At 51.2% G+C, this 20,964-nt stretch overlaps 1 protein-coding gene across 1 annotated transcript; it reads left to right on the top strand.

Moving 5' to 3' along the window:
* Positions 1 to 2: 2 nt before the first annotated feature.
* BRAP (BRCA1 associated protein) lies at positions 3 to 14,101 on the top strand (the record flags this gene model as incomplete). The annotated part of the gene is made up of 12 exons (XM_083874183.1): positions 3 to 84; positions 240 to 398; positions 945 to 1,146; positions 1,954 to 2,143; positions 3,560 to 3,673; positions 4,107 to 4,255; positions 6,101 to 6,176; positions 6,696 to 6,834; positions 7,189 to 7,298; positions 8,861 to 8,950; positions 10,724 to 10,827; positions 11,847 to 14,101. The coding sequence occupies 12 exons, from the start codon at positions 3 to 5 to the stop codon at positions 12,205 to 12,207; spliced, it is 1,776 nt and encodes a 591-aa protein (XP_083730309.1). The 3' UTR covers positions 12,208 to 14,101.
* Positions 14,102 to 20,964: the final 6,863 nt, after the last annotated feature.

Below are 20,964 nucleotides of genomic sequence, written 5' to 3'. Positions count from 1 at the left end.
TCATGAGCGTGTCCCTGGTCGTGATCCGGCTGGAGCTGGCCGGGACCTCCCCGCTGCCCGCGGGCTTCGCCTACAGCGCGGCCGGTGGGTTCCCCCCGCCGGAGGCACGGGCGGGGCGCGGGGCAGCGCGGCCGGGCCCGCTCCGCACCGCGCAGCTGCCGGCGGGGGCCGTCCCGGTGCCGCCCGTCCCGGGGCTCCGCGCCCCACGCCCCGCGCCAACGCCCGCTTTGTCCCCGCAGCTCCGGACATGGCAGCGGAGAGCACCGGCGCGGCCCCCGCCGCCGTGCCCGCCTGCCTGGAGGGGAAGGGCCCCGGGGAGAGGGCGGCCATCCTGCACCAGCACCTGGGCCGCCGGGAGATGACCGACGTGATCATCGAGACCATCCAGCCGCGGGCAGGTACCGGCCGGGAGCGGCGGTTTGGGGGCACCGGTGGCGGCCCCGCGGTGGGGACGTTTGTCCCGGTGCTGTCACCGGCCAGGCGGGGCGGGGGGAACGGCTGTCGTGGGGTTGGCGGGTCCGGGGGCGGCCCCGCAGTTTGGAAAACAAGCGGAGAAGTTGAGGAATGTGAGTTGGGAGAGGGGTGGCAGAGGTGGTTGTTCCTGGTGGGCGCTTCCCACCGGGTGGGTTCCTCCCGAGGGGCGGCCCCGGTCTCTTGGAGCAGGGACAGGGCCCAGGGAACGGCTGGAGCTGTGTCGGGGGGGGTTAGGCTGGATCTCAGGAAAAGGTTTTTCCCCGGAAAGTGCTGGGCACTGACCGGGGAATGGTCCTGGCCCTGACCAGGGAATGGTCCTGGCCCTGAGGCTGCCAGAGCTCCAGGAGAGTTTGGACGAAAGTCCCAGGGATGCCCAGGCTGGGGTTGCTGGGGGTCTGTGCAGGGCCAGGAGCTGCCCTGGATGATCCTCGTGGTCCCTCAGTAACAGGGAAATTTTGCCTTTGCGAAAGATGAAGCAAAAGCTGCCATGGAAGGAAGAAAATCATCAGAGGCTGCTTCAGCTGAGGACAAAACCAAACAGGAGGATCAAAGCAAGGAGTGTGAGGCTGCTCCAGACTCGCCTTCCAAACAGCTCCCAGACCAGATCTCCTTCTTCAGCGGGAACCCCTCGGTTGAAATCGTTCATGGAATTATGCACCTGTACAAAACAAAGTAAGAGCTCCTGGTTAATGGTGGCTCAGGTGGCAATGGGAGGGTGAGTTGGCCACCCTGGGGCTGTGGCTCCTGAGTGGGGACAAACAGGAAGGGTGACTCGCTCCTGGGAATGCAGGGAGTGACTGCTGGTAGTGGTGGAGCTTGGGGCTGCCCTGGGTCCCTCAGCTGTTGGTGACACTTGTGTGTGACACTGGGGGTGCTGAGGGCTTGGGAGAGTGTAAAATTAACACAAATTCTGAAAGAAAAAGACATTCGAAAGCAGCTTTCTAAAGGATCCCATAATTAAGTCGTGATCTCTGGGGCCTTGGTGACAGGACTGTGGAGCTGTGTGAGGCAGGAGGTCTCATCCTGTGTTCCAGGGGTTACAATTCCACTCCAATCCCCTACAGTTGTGTGAGAATTCCCATTTCAGGTCTTCCTGAACACCACCAGGAGCCACCAAATGGGCCCTGGGAACAGTAGCAAACATTGCTCAGTTGTTCTAGGAATAGTGCTGCACATCTGGGGCTTGCCAACTTCAGCTGTTTTCATAGCCAAACAGGTGTCAAACTATTCCTGGCAATCCCATTGTTCTCAAGTCAATCCTTGGCTAAAGGATGCCTGTTTGTGGTCACTCACCACAGCCCCTCACTGTGACAAAAGAGGTTTAAAGTTTGACAGCAGAGTTGCTGTGACTGTGTGGTCAGAGCTGTGTATCCAGCTGTGTCTTGCTATCCTCCTGTGGTCGGAGCTGCATGTCCAGCTGTGTCCCTGCTGTCCTCCTGTGGGAGGAGAGGTGCAGCTGTGTCCCTGCTGTGTCCCCAGCAAGATGACATCCCTGAAGGAGGACGTGCGGCGCAGCGCCATGCTCTGCATCCTCACCGTGCCCGCCACCATGACCAGCCACGACCTCATGAAGTTTGTGGCCTCCTTCTACGAGGTCATCGAGCACATGAAGATCATCAGAGACTCCACCCCAAACCAGTACATGGTGCTCATCAAGTTCAGCTCCCAGGTGAGGTGTTTCCAGCTGTAGGAATGTCACTCAGTGTCGCTGTTCAGGAGGGTTGGATGGTTTCACTAGGCAACACTGAGACCTTTGGAGAAACAGCCCTGTCCTCTTTCCTAGAGAATTCCCAGGGCTGCTGAGGTTAGTCCCACACTGGAAGCAGTGGATGCCATGTTCTGGCTGTCCTTTTCTTTTGGCAAGATATTTTTTCAAAAATTAGTCCATTTACAGAGTTCTCTGCTATCTCTCAGCTTGTTCAGAGTCTTGTGCTGTGCTGAACAGAAGAGACCCAGCCAGAGGAGCTCCGTTTATTTTAAGGAAGACTTTTCCTGTTTTTCCGAGGGTGGTCTCACAACCACTGCTAGTGTGGAAAGGAGAGAGCCCCTCAGTCTGAGAGCCAGATAACACAGTTTGCTTCTTCAAGCCCCTTGGACTGGGCAGCTTTCAATTCTCCCCTCAGGTTCCTGTGTGGACCCTGTCCCTTGGACATTCTCACATTCTCTTCTCCCAGCTGCACAGGATCTATTTTGGGGTTCAGGGAGAGATTTCTCCCAGCTGTGAATTCTGCCTGAGAGATTTCCCCAAGCCCTTTGTGCAGACGGAGGATTTGTGTGAGTTTTGTGCTAATTGCATTAGTTACAAAGATGGTTTTATATCTCTTGTTGCATTAAATCACTCAGGCAGATATTTAGTGCTGAACTAATATTGCAGCAAACAAATAGCCTCGCAGCAAATCCCTAAACTTTTGCTCAATTCACCCTGAAATTCCTGTTTCTCAGTCAATTCCCTGAAGCTCTGTTGACCCCTAATGGCTGTGCCTGCAGGTAGCAAAACAAATCTCCAGGTTCTTTATGCTCCTGCCTGGAATAACCAGAAGAATGAGAAAGTGGCTTTCAGCTGATTGCCTCAGTCCAGTGTGGTGCTTGTGGAGAAAGGGTTTGGGGAGCTCCTGAGGGAAAAGGGACAATGGATTTGGCAGGGTTTGGGTCCGTTCTGCCTCTTTTGCCGTGGAAGGTGCCTGGACTGTGAGTGGTGAGTGGGTTCCCTCCCACAGTTCAGCTGTTGCTCCTGTCCCTGACACCAGCCTGTAACGTGGCCCTCTTACATTTTTGCAGAGACCAAATTTGCTTTGCAGATGCACTAAAATAGCTGACAAAGGGTAGAACAGGTGCTGAAGGGGAGTCCCCAGTTCCTGCTGAATGCTCCAATGTCAGCCTGGTGTCACTGCCCTGAACTTCACTTGTGTCCTCCAGAGGTGACGCCAAACCCGGCGCCAAAATGCAGAGCCTGGAGCTGGCTGAAACCCCTCCTCTGGTGTTCCAGGGAAGAAGGGAGGAGATGGGAGGTTTCTCCTCCTCTCCCTTGGTTGGATGAGCTGGGATTTCTCCATTTATTAACCATTTTCCTCTGCTCTGTGCCCAGGCTGATGCAGACAGTTTCTACATGGCCTGCAATGGGCGGCAGTTCAACTCCATCGAGGAGGACGTTTGCCAGCTCGTGTATGTGGAAAGGGCTGAAGTCTTCAAGTCAGAAGATGTAAGTCTGGTTTGGTTTTTCTTTCCCTCTGCACTTCAGAAGGTTTTAACAGGATTGTCTGCAGAATTTAGCAGCAAAAATACCTTAATGCATCATGCCCAACTCCCTTTCCCATTCCAGTGGTCCTTGGAAGAGTTTGTGTGGTGACACCATGGACTTTGTGACCTAACGCTGCCTTGGGTTGTAATTTAGGGAATCCACAGAGCACAGTGGGGCTGGTTGCAGGTGCAGCCCCTTCACTGCGCCCTGGCTGTGGCCCTTTAATATTGGGAATCACTTTTTTATCTTTGCAATAAATTCCCAAGCACTGTGTGGCCTCACAGCGTTCCCGTGTCACAGTTTTGAACCCTGGTGCCAGCAGTGATGGGATGCTGGAGTTAATTGCAGGTGATGGGAAGGTGCTGAGCACTTTCTCTGTGCTTGGTGCTTGCAGGGGGCCAGCCTGCCCGTGATGGACCTGACAGAGCTGCCCAAATGCACCGTGTGCCTGGAGAGGATGGACGAGTCTGTGAACGGGATCCTGACCACACTGTGCAACCACAGCTTCCACAGCCAGTGCCTGCAGCGCTGGGAGGACACCACGTGAGAGCCTGGGCTTTATTTCCACCTCTGAGGCCCTGCTTGGAGTGCTGGGGGTTGTGCTGACAAAGCTCTGCTCGTCACTGTGGGGGCAGGAATTTACTGCAAGCCCTAATGCTCAGTTTTTCCCATTAAGGGGCTCCCAGAGAGAAATCTCCCCGCCAAAAGTAATTGAACAATGATTCCCCAGGGCCTCGCTGCTGAGGCAGGGAGGCAGTTGTGGAGGAATGCTGATTATTTCAAAATACTCCAGGAGAAAAGTGCTGGGCTAAACAGGCCTGGCTGCACACACAGCCCTGCTTCACTCAGCCTTGGCAGCTGGGCCAGGCCCTTCCTTGGCATTGCAGATGGATCTGCTCCTGCCTGGAGCTGAGGGGCCTTGTGGGGAGCCCTGCAGCCTTCTCTCCTACCTGGATGCTGGGAGGGGAGGGGGAGAGCAGGTGTGCAGGGGCACACTGGGAAGGGGAAGGCAGGGGAAGAAGGGATGATGACAAGATGGCTCAGTAGATCAGGCAGGGGAAGCTCCTGTTGTTCCAGGTGGGTGATGGGAGGTTATGTACCTAGTATAGGGAGACCCTCCATGGCACTGGGCAGGCTGGACCTGTGTCTATCCTTAAAGCAGCTATTCTTGCTGCCATTGACCCTTTCCTCTTGGTGCTCCCAGCTTCCCAAATCCCTGTGGAGTAGGATTTTGGTGTGCCTGGAGCCTCCAAGTGCTGCTGTCAGCTGAGTGTGTTTGCCATTCCTCTGGACACTTTGCTGCACCTCAGGCAGGCACAGACACTGCAGCAGGAGGCTGCAGATCCTCCCTGTGGCTGCTCTATCCCTGCTATCCCAATTCCTGGATTCTTTGATGGAATGTGAGGAAGACTGGAGCTCTCTGTGATCTGTCACTCCTAAGGCAGAGTAACAGAACTCAGTGAGATGAATCAGGTTTGGAGCTGTGCAGGCTGATGGGCTGCTTTGCTCCATAAATCCAAGCCAGTGGAAATTTGGGGCAGTGGAGCATAGCCAGCACAGGAGAGAGATCCCAAATAACCCTAAAATATGGAATATACAATTTAAGCAGAACTTATGCTGCCAGTCTGAAGAAATGACAAAGGAAAACCCTTGTTCTCCTTGCTCAGGCACCACGGAGGCTGCAGGTGCCTGAATTTGACTAGGAGCTGACTGCAGCCCTGTTGTCTCTTCCTTTGAAGATTTCTGGGGCTTGCCCAGCAGCTAATGAAAAATACATTAGCAGTCCTGGCAGCAGCCTCAGTTATCCCATTCCTGAGCTGAGCTGCTGCTGCTCCAGGGCTGGACACAGCTTCCTTCGGGTCTGGGGTGTTCTGTCTTTGTGGCAGCACCAAGGGAGTTCCAGAAGAGATGAAAGGTCTGGATCTTTGGTAGATCCAAAAGGGATTCCTGCTACTGATTCTTTTTGGGTACAGTTATGGGATGTGCTTCCTGGGAAAGCTGAGATTGAATCCTTTGGGTTGGGGTGGGGTTGAAGCATCTCCTCCAGGGTTGTTATAAGGACTGAGGAGTGTTTGCAGAGTGTCACTTGGCTGTCCCCAGCAGTGTGTAGTTCCAATGCCCTTCCTCAGTGTGTAGCTTCTGTGTAAACCCCTTGCACTGCAGCAAAACCAGATCCAGGTGAAATGGCTTTGGGAGAACTGTTCTTTATTTTGGCAAACAAACCAGTAACTTTGTGTGGAATGAATTCAGGTGGGGTAAATGTGAGCTGATGGGTGATACAGGGAACATCCTGCAGGCATTTCCCTGGAGCTCTCTGGCTGTGTTTTCAACAACTGGGATGTGAAGTTGTTGCTCCCTGTGTCTCATGACATTCTTGTTGCTCTCCAGGTGCCCTGTGTGCAGGTACTGCCAGACTCCAGAGCCCGTGGAAGAGAACAAGTGTTTTGAGTGTGGAGTTCAAGAAGTAAGTAGGTGGGTGGAAGGTGAGATCTGGCCTAGATCTGACTGCACAGCTGCTTGGGTTGCTTTGGGGCTTAACTCTCAGGCTGATTTTGGGCTGGTTTTACCAGCCAGTGGGGTATCAGCTTTCCTTTTGAGTTGCACCAGTGCTGGGAAGGGACGTTACCTCACAGGTTTCCTCTTCTGACGAACCTCTGTGATTCTTTGAGAGATCAGTGTGACAGCAGCGAGCTAAACCAACCTGATGGTGGCCCTTCCAGTCTGTGCCCTCCAGAGCTTGCTGAGGTCCCTCATTCCTTAGCTAAGGCCACTCTCCCATCTGGGTGGGATTCATCCAGCCCCTGTAGGACTGTAACTTTCTTCGATACGCAGGGACTCCCTTCTCCTTGGCCTTCCAGCTGAGGAGTGGGAGTGGGAGACCAAACACTGCTCATTCCTGAGGGTATGACTGGTGTGGCTCATGTTGTCTTGGGGTGCTGCTGCCCCCCAGAGCTGCCCCTCAGAGGTCCCCTCTGTGTTTCAGAACCTGTGGATCTGTCTGATCTGCGGGCACATCGGCTGCGGGCGCTACGTCAGCCGCCACGCCTACAAGCACTTTGAGGAGACGCAGCACACGTACGCCATGCAGCTCACCAATCACCGCGTCTGGGACTACGCCGGGGGTGAGCCTGCACCCACCTGGGGTACCCTCAGGGGCTGGGGATGGAGGAGGTGGTGTCTGGGATAATCCCTGACTTTGGGGAGCAGCCATCTCTGTTCTAACAGCAGCTTCACGGAGGTGGAGGAGGGAGAAGGTGGCTCTGTCGCGAGCCACGGCTTCCGTGGAATGTTTGTTACTCTTTTTCCATCAATTTGCCATTTTCCACCTCCCAGAAGGTGGCTGGGAGGAATCTGCTAAAGAACAAATCCACGTGGTGTTGGTTTTGTGCCTTGCAGAGGGGCAGGGTCTGGGTGGTTTAATTGTGTTCCATGATTGGGGTTCCTCAGATCTGATTTTGTGGGTTTTCTCTCCCCAGACAACTACGTCCATCGGCTGGTGGCAAGCAAAACTGATGGCAAGCTAGTTCAGTACGAGTGTGAGGGGGATATGTGCCAGGAGGAGAAAATTGATGCCTTACAATTAGAGGTAAATATTTTCACTTGTTGGAATCTGCGTTGTGGAAGTGTTTCCAACCCTGCCACAACCACGGTTCAATCCCATTAGCTGAGGCAGCAGATCTGCTCTCAGCCTGGAGGAAATTGTCTCCAGGCAGGAGCAGGATGGGTTTACTGCCTTTTTTTTTTTTTTTCCTCTTTAATTTTTTTTTTTTTAAGCCTCTCCCTGGCTCTGCAGAGTTGATGCAGCGCAGTGTGAGCTGGCTGCAGTGTCGTCCTGTGGTCATTGGTGATTGAAGAGAAGCTGCTTGTGCTGCTGCAAGCAGAGGGCACTGGAGGGAGAAATGGGTCTGAGTCACTCCCCAGACCCTTCCTGGCAGATCTGTGGCTTGGGTTCAGAGGCAGGATCTGTGTGGAACTGTCAGTTTGTGTAGTTTAGCTCCCAAATCTAACGAGGATGCAGGAATCCACAGCTGTGTGCTCACCTTGGCAAGCACACAGAGCTGACAGTCTGATGCCAGCTCTGTTCTGTTCCCTTCCCTTGAACAGATAATGATTTATTTACTTTTTGTACCTGTTGCCCAGCTTCTCCTCTTGTAACTAAAGGAGAGAAGCTTGAAATCCCTGCTTCACTGAGCAGGCACTGCAGCACGATTTCAGCCGCATTAGACACGAGGGTTTGTGAGGAGGAACAGCCCACAGAGACCAGACTGGAGGAGCTCATTGCTCACATAAATATTTGGTTGCTTTTCAGTGACTTTTCTGAATAACACTTAGATGCTAAACCAGCTAATTTTAACCTTTTTTTTTCTATGAAATGGTTGCTTAAAGCATGTAAGATCTCTCTTTCTTATAAGATTGAAAGATTGAAGAGAGAATGAATTTGGCAGAGTGTTTTGGCACTCGGAAATTACTGAGAGTGATCAAGGCTCTGTGCATGTTTAATTCTCTAGTGAATGCCTAATTTGATGCTTATTAGCCTGCTGAAAAGGAGTAATCACCTTTTTCAACTTTCTCATGACTCATTTGCTGAACTAAAAAGGAAAAAAAGGGATGTAGGGCATAGATCCTTGTTCAGATACCAAAATGACATTGGAATAGGCCATACATGTTGGAGAAGAGTAATTTGGAGTAGTTATAGAGAGCTAAGGGTGCTTTCCCAGAAATCTCCTTATAGGAAAGCTGGATATGATTGATCCTGTGCATTGATCCTACTGCACTGGAGTTTGGGTTGTGGTTGGGAACTCTTCCCCTCAGCCTTTGGAATCTCAGACTCTCAGGACAGGGATGGATGATGCTTTATTTTCCTGTAGACATTTATTGCTATTCCCATGAAAAATCTGTCACCTCCTTAAAAAGTTCTTGGCTTGATACTTCATTGATCCCTGTGATATAAAGACTTTCCTCAGTTTCAAAAAAACCCAAAATTATTTATAAAATCAAACTGGTGAAACCCATCAGCTGGATCTGCAGCTGGGATGTGTGTCCAGAACCTCCTGATTTTATCCGATTAAATTGACTTGTGGATTGGAACCCTTAGGGCTCCTTCACCAGCAGGGCCACCCTGACTGCCGTGTGTCTCTGTGTTTGTAGTATTCCTATTTGCTGACGAGCCAGCTGGAATCCCAGCGGATCTATTGGGAAAACAAGATTGTCCGGATCGAGAAGGACACTGCTGAAGAGGTGAGCTCTGCCCTGGGCCCGTGGGAAGGGTCCTGGCCCTGTTAGATGAGAGAAGAAGGAGCTGCTGGATCTCTGGCTCAGCCTGGGCACCGCCTGCCGCAGCCTGCTCCGCTCCCAGCTGGGAGAATTGGCTCCAAGATGGATCTGTCCCTTATCTGGCTGCTCCCAGGGAGCAATTTGCTGCTCAGTGGTGCAGAAGCAGGTAGATTGCCACAGAGATTGCAGCTTGATTTAAAATGTGCTGCTGGGGAAATGCAGCAGTGGTGGAAGGCAGCGCGTGGTGCTGCAGGATCCCGGAGCCATCCGTCTCTCCGGCACGGATCTCCAGGGAATGTTGGTGGAGCAGAGACAATATGACTTTAATTTGCTCGGCTGCAGAAGGTGGAACTGTCTCTCTGCTCCAAATGCATATTGATTTGCCCTTTCTTTTTGATCCCCTCTCTCTCTTCTCATCACCCTTTGGGAAAAGTTCAGAGTCTCCTCCTATAAAGCATCCTGCAGGCAGGATTGCTTCAAAATGTCACCAGGAAAAATCCAGGGAGGATATCCTACTGCTTTTTCATTCTACATAAATCCTTTCAACCAGGTTTAAAGTGAGTCAGGGTTTAAAATTAAGACCTTAACTTTCTTCAGGAGTTCTAATTAACCATTTAAGTGTCTGCAGTTAAGTAAAAATAGAAATTGTGACCATTGAAATCATAGTCATTGACCTTGTCTTAAAGAACAGTCCCAGGAATCTTATGGAGAGCCCTATAAAAGGAAAATATATATCAAAAATCATCTTGCAAGTGGCCAGGAGACACAATCCTCAAAGCAGCTTCAAAATGAAACCACTCTGATCCCTGCTCCAAAGTGGTTTCACGTTTAAAAATCCCAATAATTTTATCCATGGCACTTGTTCCATGTAAGTCTTATCTGGATCAGTGCCACCATGCAGTGTATTCCATTTCCAGTGCTCAGGCTACTTCCCCAAATTAACCATCAGTTGCACAGAGATTCCCTGATTAGGACTGTAAGGCTTCACACCTGCTCTGCATCCACGTGTGCTGACACTGACATGTGTCCAGACTGCTCCTCCAGGAAAGCATTTTCCATTACTTTCCTGCCCCACTGCATATGAGAGTGCTGGGGGCACCAACAGAAGGGAAACAAGAATTCCTGACTCTAAATTCCCTATAAATCTTTGACACCTGGAGAAGGAGAGCTTGGCTTTCTCCAGGAGCAGCAGCTGGAATGGGGCAGCAGAGGGAAGAGGAAGGCCACAGGCAGGGAATGTTTGTGTTTGTGTGAGGGAGATATTGGTGTCAGTGGGTCAGTGCCTGATGGCAGCACTGCTGAGTCAGCCCCTGCTCATCTTCACACTCATTCTCTGAGGTTTAGTTCAAAAAGAGCAAAAACCCGGCCTTGTAACGCCTTGAGGTGGAAATCTGAGTCTGCTGATGGATCCAGAACCACCAGAGAGTGGCCAAAGGAATTCTGGATGCAGGCAGGAAGAAGTTAAAGAGCTGCTGCAGCTTTTGGCAGTGCCTGGCACGGATCTGCAGCCGGAGTTGCTGTTCTGTGGGAGCAGCTCCCACGGCAACGTGGCTCCTTGTCTGGGATCTGAGGGTAACACGGGGGGTCCTCACCAGAACAAAGCCTTGGCTCCAAGCTTTCCTTACCTGGGCAGAGGAATTGGTCAAAGTCTAGGAACACTTTTGGAAAACTGAGTGTCCCGACGAAAGGGCAGCGGACTTTGAGCTGTTGGAAATGCCCCTGTGTTTGTTTTTACAGATTAACAACATGAAGACCAAATTTAAAGAGACCATTGAGAAGTGTGACAGTCTGGAACAGCGGCTCAATGACTTGCTCAAAGAAAAGCAGTCAGTGGAGAGGAAGTGGGTACCGCTGCCAGGTTCAGTTCCCTACAGCCATTAAAACACCGTGCACTGACATCCAAAAAGAAAAAAAAAATACCCTGATATTCCTGGGCAATTTTCAGCTGTTTAAGCTGCAATACTGAGAACATGGCTTGCTTTAAAAAAAGCTCTGGTTTCTGTAGGTGTTCACAAATGGGAAGTGTCTGAGTGAGCACAGCTTTGGGGCCCTGAGCTCCAAAACACGCTCTGCATGTTTAGCATTCAGGGATCCTCCTTCTCCCTGCTCTGAGGGAGATGGCAGCCTGTTCTGCCCTGGGTGGGTGCATCCAAAGGGGTGAAAGGCAGCTCAGCAGGAGCATCACCCAGCACAGAGGAACATACAGATCTTGGGAAGGGCCTGGAGAAAAGATGTCAAGCCTGGGAATTGTGGATCCATGCAATCCTTGGGTGGGATTGTGTCCCTGTTCCTCCCAGCCCATGGCCTGGAGGAGGCAGCACAGGCATTGAGCTCCTTGCAGCTCCCCTTCCTGAGTGAAAAAAGGCAGAAGAAGGTGCCAGCAAACTGCCAGGGCAAAAAAGCAGAGTTGTTGGGAGCAGGAAGCCCTGTGTGTGAATCACAAGGCCGTAACCTTTGTGGGAGCATCTTCCTTCCCAATGAAATGGTATTTTAAAAATCTTGGAGTGTGGCAGGAGGCCCCTGCCTGCCCTCAGCTCTCTCAGGGTCCCTTGTAATCCCCGTGCCCATTTTGGCACCCATTCCAAAAGCTGCAGGTGCGTGTCCAAGGTCAGTTCCCTCTCCCAGGCACATCCTGCCTGTTGCCTGTGCTGTTGGCATTTGGCATGAGATGGAATTGCCTGATCTTTGGGTCTTCTTGACCTTTCAGAGTCTTCTTGTATTGCCTCCCCTTGCCCATCTTTGCTGGAAAACCACATTCCAGGTGGGGTTGGTGGGCTGGGGGTCAGTTACCCAGTGAAAAGGCTGTGTTTGGTCTGGGTGGGCAGTGCTGCTGTTCCTGACCTGTGCTTCTCTCTCCAAGGTGTTCTCAGCTGAACAACAAAGTGGCAAAACTCTCCAACGAGCTGAAGGAGGAGCAGGAACTGAACAAATGCTTGCGAGCAAACCAGGCCTTGCTGCAGAACAAACTGAAGGAGGAGGAGAGGGTGTTGAAGGAAACCTGTGAGCAGAAAGACCTGCAGATCTCCGAGATCCAGGAGCAGCTGAGGGATGTCATGTTCTACCTGGAGACACAACAGAAAATCAACCACCTCCCAGCTGAGACCCGCCAAGAGATTCAGGAAGGACAGATCAACATTGCAGTGGCATCTTCTGCCAGCTCCTCCACGGCAGGGACGGGCAAACCTTCCTCCAGGAGAGGCCGTGGCAAGAGAGGGAAATGAAAATAGGAATTCTCTGCTCCCACCCTGGAACTGGCCATGCCAGCAGCAGGCCAGGCTCACCTCGGGACTCAGGCTGGAAACACCCAGCTCACTAAAGCTCAGCTAGAAATTGTCTCCAGAGCTGCTCATAAAACTGGCTGCCAGTCAGTGGAGGTGTCTGTGGTATTTAAAAGCATTTCACTGCACTATTTAGCTGTTTTTAGGCAGATCTTGGTGACCATTTTGCCTTCCCTCCTTTTCAGAGCCCCTCCTGTCATGCATTTGACTTTCTTGGAGAGTGTTTTTGGGGTGGGGGAGGGTGTCCATGTCCAACATCCCATTCCCTGTGGGGATGCTGTAGAGTAGGCTCAGCCCAGTGTGTAAGGCTTCTCCAGTTCTTCTCCTGGATTAAAAGTATTCTCAATTAAGAAGTTATTTAATAAACAGTGTAAATTAGGTTGTATACATCTCCTTTTTTGTACGTGCAGTCCTGACACACTGCAGAACTGCCTGTGCAGGAGTAGAACTGTAGTTTGGAAAGAAAAAGGAGTGAGGTGTGGAAAATAAACCATCTTAGTGGTGTAAGAAACCAGGCAAGTCCTAAAGGCCAATGGTCTGGGAATTTAAAGGCTTTAAGGGACTTTACTCTGATCTCTCTTAATTTTAAAGGTGGCCTTTGAGAGGCCAGTGCTTGCTGTGCTGCCTGTGGGCAGAAGGGGTGGAGGTTTTGTGTTCTGGATGCTGTTTAATGTAGTTATTTTATAGGTATTTCTACAAATCAAGTAGAGTCACTTGTGAGTTGGGGAACACATTCCCAGCATTCCTGTGCTCCTGGAGTGGGGGGGTCTGTGTGTGTCCCCTTCCTGAGCTGCACTGGGAGTGTTGGTGTAAGCTCAGAGCTCTTCTCCTCAGAGCCAGGTGAGGAGAGGGACAAGCACAGCCTTTTCCAAACTCTTCCCACATTCCCAGAGCTGCTGTTGCCCCTCCACTGGATCCTCGCCAGGAGCTGCAGCTCTTGGTTCCAGTTCCTGTGCTCACCAAAATGTGGCACTATCCACAACCTCAGCTGGCAAAGCTTCCATGTGACTTGCCCCAAAGGGACACAGGTCCTGCAAGGGAATTTTGTGCACAAATCTGCTTTGGTTTGGGTTTTTTTGTTGGTTTTCACTTAGAATCTAAGACTCGACGCTCTGGGGTGGGAAGTTTTCCCCTGGAGAAGCGACTGTCCTGGTTGCTGTTGTGCTCAGAATCAGAGCATTTAAAGGCTGATTTTCTGCTAAAAATGGCAGAGAAGTCCTCAGTTGTCTTTCCAGGCCACGGGATGATCCTGGTCCTTGTTGGAACAATCATGACCTTAGTTTGGAGCACTGAAACAGCTCTGGCTGAGCAGGTCCAGCCTGGAACACAGGCATGAAACAGCCAGTCCTTTATTGCTAGAAGTTGTTCTTTTTTTGGCCCATGGAAAGGGACAAGTCCCAGTCCCTGGAATGACCCCGGGAAGGCGGGTGGTTCTCATCCACTCCCTGGCTGCATGGACAGAGAGAGTTGAACTTCCTCACTGGAATTACAGGGCTGTTAGTGCACTCTGGGCATCCCCTGCTCGGGTTTGGAGATCTGCCCCCACCACCTGGAATCTGGACCTTTTCTGACTTTGTAGCAGGAATGTACACTCACTTTTCCAGTGTGTGGATTGTACTACCAGGCCTCTGCCTTCTGTAAATGACTCTAAGGACCTCGAGATGTACAGCACGGCTTGCTCTCCTAGAGAAACTATTTTATTTAAGATATATTTTTACACCATTAAGATCCTCTGACCTTTTGCTGAAGGCTTGCTTTGTGTAGAACACTAAAGATGCTGTACTGTATCTTGGAATTCATTTTCAAAAAATGTGATGGAAAATTAAACCAGTGTGCAGTTCTTTCTCTGTGTATGTTCCACTGGAGGGGAGGGAGGAGGTTATTTTGGAAGTCTGATAGTTCTTAACTCAAAGGCAAAGCTGTCCAAATGAGCTCTTGGTCTTCTTTGGGCTGGGGACGTTGGGCTCAGCTGAGCTGATAGGAGCAGATAAGGCTGGGCAATTATCTCTGGGCAGCTTGTGCAGAAAAAAAAACAAGAATTGTAGAATGCTTTGCATGAAACCAAATAACTCTCAGTCCTCGAGTCCCCTCCAGCTTCTCCTTAAAGCATCCCAGCTGAGCAGAGAACCTGCAATGTCTGTCAGGGTGTTTATTTGCTGCTGTAGATCATGGGGTTCCCCCAGGCTTCCTCCCTTGGGAGACTTCCCACAAGGAAATGGGGCTCGTAGTGAAGGGAAAGGTCCCAGCTCAGGCCGGTCTGTGACTTTTCCTTACTCCTCATCCGGACCCACAAGTGCCTGGAAAAAGCTTTGGCACTGTGCGACCTCAGCCTGTGGTCAAGTTTTGACATCAGCAAGTGGAGCAGCAGGTCAGGCCTGGCTGTGACTCACTGTCCCCACAGCAGGAGGCTGCAGCAGCGCTGGACAGCTGAGACTGGCCGAGCTCCTGCTGTGGTTACAACCCTTGAAATAGACTTTTTTTTTTATTTGGAAATCCTGAAAGGAACACACCTTTCCCCAGCTGAACAGCACGGGGGTTTGCTGGCTGTGCTGGGTGGTCTCCCAGGGAGCTGTAGGACACAGCCTGCCTTGGCACTTGCCAGGTGGGCTCCGAGGAACAACAGGGAGATGTTCCTGCAGGAGCAAGAAATGAGGGACCTGCTCTCCCCAAAGCACTGCTGGTGGCCAACACGTGCTGGGAACTTCACTGGATCCTGCTGTTCCCTCTGGAAAAGGTCCCTGCTTTGCCTCCTGGCAGGGAGGGAGCAGGACACCAAAGTGATTCTGTGAGCAGGGGCAGGACGGTGACCAGGAGCCTCTGCTGTCACTGCCGTGGGGACAGCACCCAGCTGCCCCAGAGAGGAGGTCTGCAGGGGCTGCAGCAGAGGCTCTGGGGCTGCAGTGGTCAGGGAGAAGCCCAGCTGGAGCGGGGTCCCAGCCAGCAGCCGCACGGAGCTTGGCAGAGTCTGGAGGATGCTGCGATGATTCACTCCAGCAGCTGCTCCCCAGTGAGCGCAGGGAGAGGTGGATCCACAGGGCTGAGGGGGAAGGCAGGGACAGAGGGCTCTGCTCCCCTGCTTGGGAGGGAAGTTTTGGGCAGCTGTGGGGTGAGCTGGAGCCCAGGGCTGGACTGTCACTGCTCCATGACAGGAATGTTCCAGCAGAGCCATGGCAAAGCTGGGTTGGCGGTTTAGGGTGACACATCTGACATTGCTGTTTCTGGTTCCAGGGTCTCATTCATTTTTTGTCCCTTGGGAAGAACCTGTCTCTTAATACCAATTAATCCCCTCCATGTCAGCATTTTGCAGAGGAGCCAAAGTCCTGCCAAAGATGTGAGGTGACATCTCTGGCTTGTGCCCAGGGAAAAGTTCTCACGGTGCTGTGAGCAGAGTGGACACTGAGTCCCCTTGAGGCAAAGATCAACAGGTGTCCATCTGTCCGAGCTGGAGCCCCCCACGGCCATGCCCTCCAAGGGGCTACTCTGCTGTCCCACCACCTGCTCTCTGCTCCCTTTACCTTTCCCCTGAAGCCCAATTCCCTGAGGCCCACTGAAAAATTCCTGCCTTGATCTGCACCAACTGACTTGTCTGTTCTCGCTTGAGCTCTGAAAAATTCACATCCATTTCACCAAAACCTTCTACCCCTCCCCCCCCCCTTTTTTTTTTTACATAAATGGACATTTTGGTCCAATAATTGTGTTTTAAAGGCAAACTCATCCAGCTGCTCCAACAGAGATCCCACACCAGCACAGTCAGTGGTGTTTGGGGTGTGTTTTGCAGCACAGGAGGGATATTTGTGTATTCTTCCCCCCAACCTGAATTTCTGCATACATTTCCCAAGGCAAGAATTGTGTTTGGGTTTACCCCAGAATCCAAGGAGCAACAGTAAAATAGGGACAGATTTTCTGGGAGCAGGAAGCAATCGGAGATATTTGCTTTCATTCCAAGTGAAAGCCCCACACCTACAGCTTCCTGCCCCTGCACCACCCCTGAGCAAACATTATTTATAGCAGCAAGAGCAGTTATAGCTTTGCCCCTTCTTGACCTGGAAGTAATTGGTTAATTGAGTTAGACAACAAACCTCAACACACTCGCATGGTTTCCTTCCACCTTCTCCCAGGGAGCTGGAGAGTCAAACTCCTTCCATCCCAAGCTGGTTAAAAACATCAAACACCTCCGGGAGAACAATGTTTACTTCCCCACCAGGAAACTGGGCCTTGTTGAACCTTCTTCAGGGCCAACAGCTCGTCCAAAGCTGCTGCACCTGGGGGGTTGCTGCCTTTGCTGGAGCTGGAGCTGGAGCTGGGGTAGGTGGGGGCTCTTTGGGGAGGGTTTCCTGAGCTGTGCTGAGGCTGGCAAGCTGTGCAAAGCTTTGCTGCTGCTACTGCTGCTGCTGGCAGCTGAGCTCACCAGGAAACTGAGATTTTGGTCTTTGCAGGTTCAGTAATGTGCTGATTTGGTGGTTGGAGAGGTTTTCTGGGTTTGTCGACCTGAGGGCAGTGGGTGAGGATGAGCTGTGTTAAGCAGCTGTGTTTATTCCCTGCCTGAGATCCTGGGCTGTGCTGATTTTTTCCTGGAGACAGACTGCAATGAGCTGGTTTCTTTCCCAGTTTTGTGTGTCCCTATGTGGTGGCAATGGCCCTGGAGGACAATGTCAGTGTGAGACAAACCCTGGTCTTCTGAATGCAAAGACGATGGTTTTGACAACAATTTACAGGTCTCTGCCTCCCAGTCTCCTTGTCCCTCATTTATGTGTTATTTGTGATATTTATCAGTCTCCACTGAAGTGGGACATGGGACATTCTTTGGGGAAGAAGAGCCTCTTGCAATATACACCGAAGGAGTTTAAGCAGGTGAAGGAAACTCACCAGGGTGGGCTCCTTTTTGGGGTGCTGGGAGACCCCAACTTACAGGTGTGAATGAGGTCCAAAGCAGCCTCATAATCTGTGTGTCAGAGTTCTGTAAAACAAAACCAAACCCAAAATAAATCCTTTTAGCATCTACACCAGGACTAGATCTCCTAGAACAATTCCTCTGCATTACTGGGAATCTTAGCCCAAGCAGAACTAACTTAGGCTGGAGAAACTCCTGGTGCTGTTGGCTGGAATCCATGGTCTGTGTGGAGTCCCAGTTGGAAAACCTCCTGTGGGGGCTGGAGGAGCTGAGTGGGAGATGTGGCCAAGCAAGATGGGTGAGCTGGAGTTCTCCACAGGAGACAGGGATGCTGCTGCAGCTGGAGGCTCCATGCTGATGGACAGGAAGCTGGATGGTCTTGTCCAAGCACAGCTGTGCCAAGAGTTTCCCTCTGCAAGTGCAGGGGTTGCACAAGGATCAAAGAGGACTTTTCCCAAGCAATTCTCCTTGACAGCTTTCAAACGTGCTTTTGGTGATGAAGAAATCCCTGGTGAAGAAGAAATCCCAGCTGGATTCCACTTGTGCAGTGAAGGAGCACCAAGAGCCAGGTGCTGCCCTGGGATCTGGGAGCTCCTGGCCTCCAAACCCTTCCTGAAAAAAACCCCTCAGTTTCATCACAGGGAACCAAACACCTTCTCCTCCTTCCAAAAAAATCAATGTTGGAGGAATGATCAATGGTGTAAAAGCTGAGGCTTACGTGGGAATGCAGGCAGCACTCTGCAATCACAGCATTTTCCTCTGCAGCGATCGAGTCAAACTGCAGCAACAGCTAAGAGGATTAGATATTTTTGATCATATTTGCAGCTGTGCTTGCTGTAACTGAGAGGAGAAATCCAAATGTCTCGCCTTGGGAAGTGACTGAGAGCCTGGAAGGGAGTGCTCCCTTGGGACCCTGCAGCCAGGGTGTGCTCAGACCCTGCTGCTGTTCCTGCAGCTGGAATTGTGGCACTTGGCTCCCTCAAAGATCCAGACTCCAGTGGAAACCTCCCTGTGAGCCAGCCTGGATTCAGGGCTCTGAGTTGCAAGGGTGGCTCCAAAATCTCAGAAGGTTGGGGTTTCCCAAGTGCCACAGCTTAAACAAGAAATGCTGTGGAAGCCCTGCCAGGTTCAGAGCCAGATGTGAGAGGGGAGATCCCTCCCTGGACATCACCAAGGATTTTCTAGCACTGCAGTGTTGAGTAAGAAAAACTAATTCCTCTGTACAGATAAATTTTGGTGTCTAATTCTCACACATTCAGCACTGTTGGAGTCCAAATAAAAATACCTGATTGTTCCCACCAAACCCATCCCTGCAGAGATGCTGGGGATGCACTGCCAGCACTGCAGTAGGAAGCTCCTCTGTTTTTCCTAAGGGACACTTCCAACAGGCCCTTGGCCCCCAGGATGGGCTGAGGGGGAGTATGGAATCTATTCATCCCTTTTTCTATTCTTAAATAAAAATGTGGCCAAGAAAGAAGACATCACTCTGAGCCATGAGGTAGCTGAAGAGTTTGGCCCTGCTCACAGAATCTTCCTGGGCTTTCCCTTCTCCATGGATGGAGCCTTGGATGATGCCCCTGTCCAGGAGAGGCAAGTTCCTCCTAAAGCCAAAATCCCAGATCTGAGTCCCAGGTGAGACATCCCAGAGGAGGGGAAAGTCTCACTTCCAATTTGTCTGATGATTTTAGCACAGTGAACAGGGGAAAGAGCACCAGAGGTAACAAATTTAACCTTTTCCAAACACGGCCATGTGGTTGTCATCTGCCAAAAACATAAACCACAATCATAATCCTAAATTTGTCCCTTGAACGTACCTGTGCCTGCTCTGTAGTAGTTTCCTTCTAATCCCCAGGGATTAATCCTGAAGTGCATTGAAACATCAGAGGTGAAGGGCTACAGTGGAAATTCCTTGCAGGCTGGTAATAATAACTGAAAGCTGCTCTGTGAAGCAAACCTGAGGCTGACTTGGTTTTTAATGGACATCTGTCTGTAGGGGGAAAAAATGCCATGGCAACTGGCTTTCTTGTTGGCACGGCAGTCTCAGCAGAGGGCTGGGGAGAGGATGGGTATGGGAGGGTCTGTGTGGCTGTGCTGGGAAACCTGGAGGTACAGCTTGGCCAGGCTGGAGGCAAAGGTTGTTTATGCTCTGTGAGCACCAGATCTTGAGGGATTTAACTGCTAAATCTTGGCATAACGATTGCTTTGTGTGCTGCTGCTGCTGCTGCTGCTGCTGCTTAGCAGGAGTCAGGCTGGGTTCCCCCCTCCCTTTCCTAAAAATGTGAAATTTAAAAGCGTAAAGCGCCTGGTTGGTGATTTCCCAGTGTTTTGCTGGGCAGGGTTGGTGTCTTCCAGTTTGCAGTTCTGTCCCAACAATTGCTGCAGAGCCATGGCTTTGTCACACAGATCCTGGAGCTTTGCTGGGTGAGGAAGGAAATGCCCTTGTTGTGTCTAAGGCCTGTGGAAATTGAGAACAAGGGTCAGTCAAGAGTTGATTATGGGTGCACAAGGAGCAAAGAGGACTTTTGTGCCACCCTCCAGAGCTCCATGGACATCAGCATTTCCCTTCATCTCCTGTTGGCTGCAGGAGAAGCAGCTGGATGCTTGGCCCAGCAGGGACATCCATCATCCATGTCCTGGCTGCACTGAGCTGCAGGGCTGAGAATTGGGAAAGAAATGATAAAAAACCTGCAAGTGCAGATCGAAAACTGCATCTGATGGGGGCTGGTCTCTGCTCAGAGCTGAGTTGCGAATTTGAGAGCTGGAGACAAGGGGAAGATCAGGGTGGAGGGGAAAGGCAGAGGTGGCAGCAGCTGTCCCACCTAGTAGGTTTGGAATTTGGGGTTTGGTTTTGCTGCTGTACCAATTCTGGTCTGGCCAGGGGCGTGTCATCAGTCAGAACTGAGGGCAGCTTTGCTGACGAGCTACATCGTATCTCTCCGGGAAGTGCCGCCTGTGTGTCACAGCACCTGATTTGTTCTCTTAATATCCAAGTGTTTGGAGATCCCCGTGCTCACAGCACTGTCCACAAAGATTTACCCTCCCGGAGGAGGGGTGGGATAATGGCACGGAAGAGATGAAGTCTTCAGGGAAGAAAAACCACTCAGCTCAGTTCTCTGAGCTTCTCCAGCAGCTCATTTTGCTTAAAGCAAACCCCAGTGCCTGTGCTGCTGTCCCTGTGTACCCAGGCGGTTTTTTTGTCTTGCTGGATGCTGTTGAGGATCACCCAGGGTAGCTCAGGGAAGGGAGCACAATTCGAGCAGCAGGTTAGATCAAGGAAATGTTACATCACACGGCACTTCCTGCTAAGTGCTGCTATTATCAGCCTCATTCATCTCCACATGCAAATACAGGCTGCACATGTAGTCACACATCTGGATGGAAATAGCAGTCCTGGAAAGGAGCAGCTCTAACCTGGATCGTGGACAGGAGAGGCAAAAGGGAACACGATTCTCCATTAGGGATTGTTTCCTTTCTTTCTTTCTTGACTGAATCCTGATTTTTTCTCCAGCTAAACCACCACATCCACTGTAGGCTGTTCTTTGTCACAACGTCATTGACATCCAAAATGTCAGCTATAAATGGTGAAAAAAAAAAAAAAAAAAAAAAAAAAAAGCATATTGAGGAAGAATTAAAGCGAATGATGTGCCCTAACAACAGTAGAACCCCATCACACTGGGAATTTGGGAAGTTCACTGCAGACACAGCAAAAGCAGTGTCCCTGGAGAAGCTGGCTGCCTCTGGAAACCACCCTGCAGCTTCTCTGGTGGTCGTTGCTGAGCTATTTCAAATGATCACTTCTATATTTATTT

Source organism: Zosterops lateralis (assembly GCF_965231275.1).
Source record: "Zosterops lateralis genome assembly, chromosome: 17".
NCBI classification, from domain to species: Eukaryota; Metazoa; Chordata; class Aves; order Passeriformes; family Zosteropidae; genus Zosterops; species Zosterops lateralis.
This window is presented reverse-complemented; position numbering and strand designations above follow the sequence as displayed.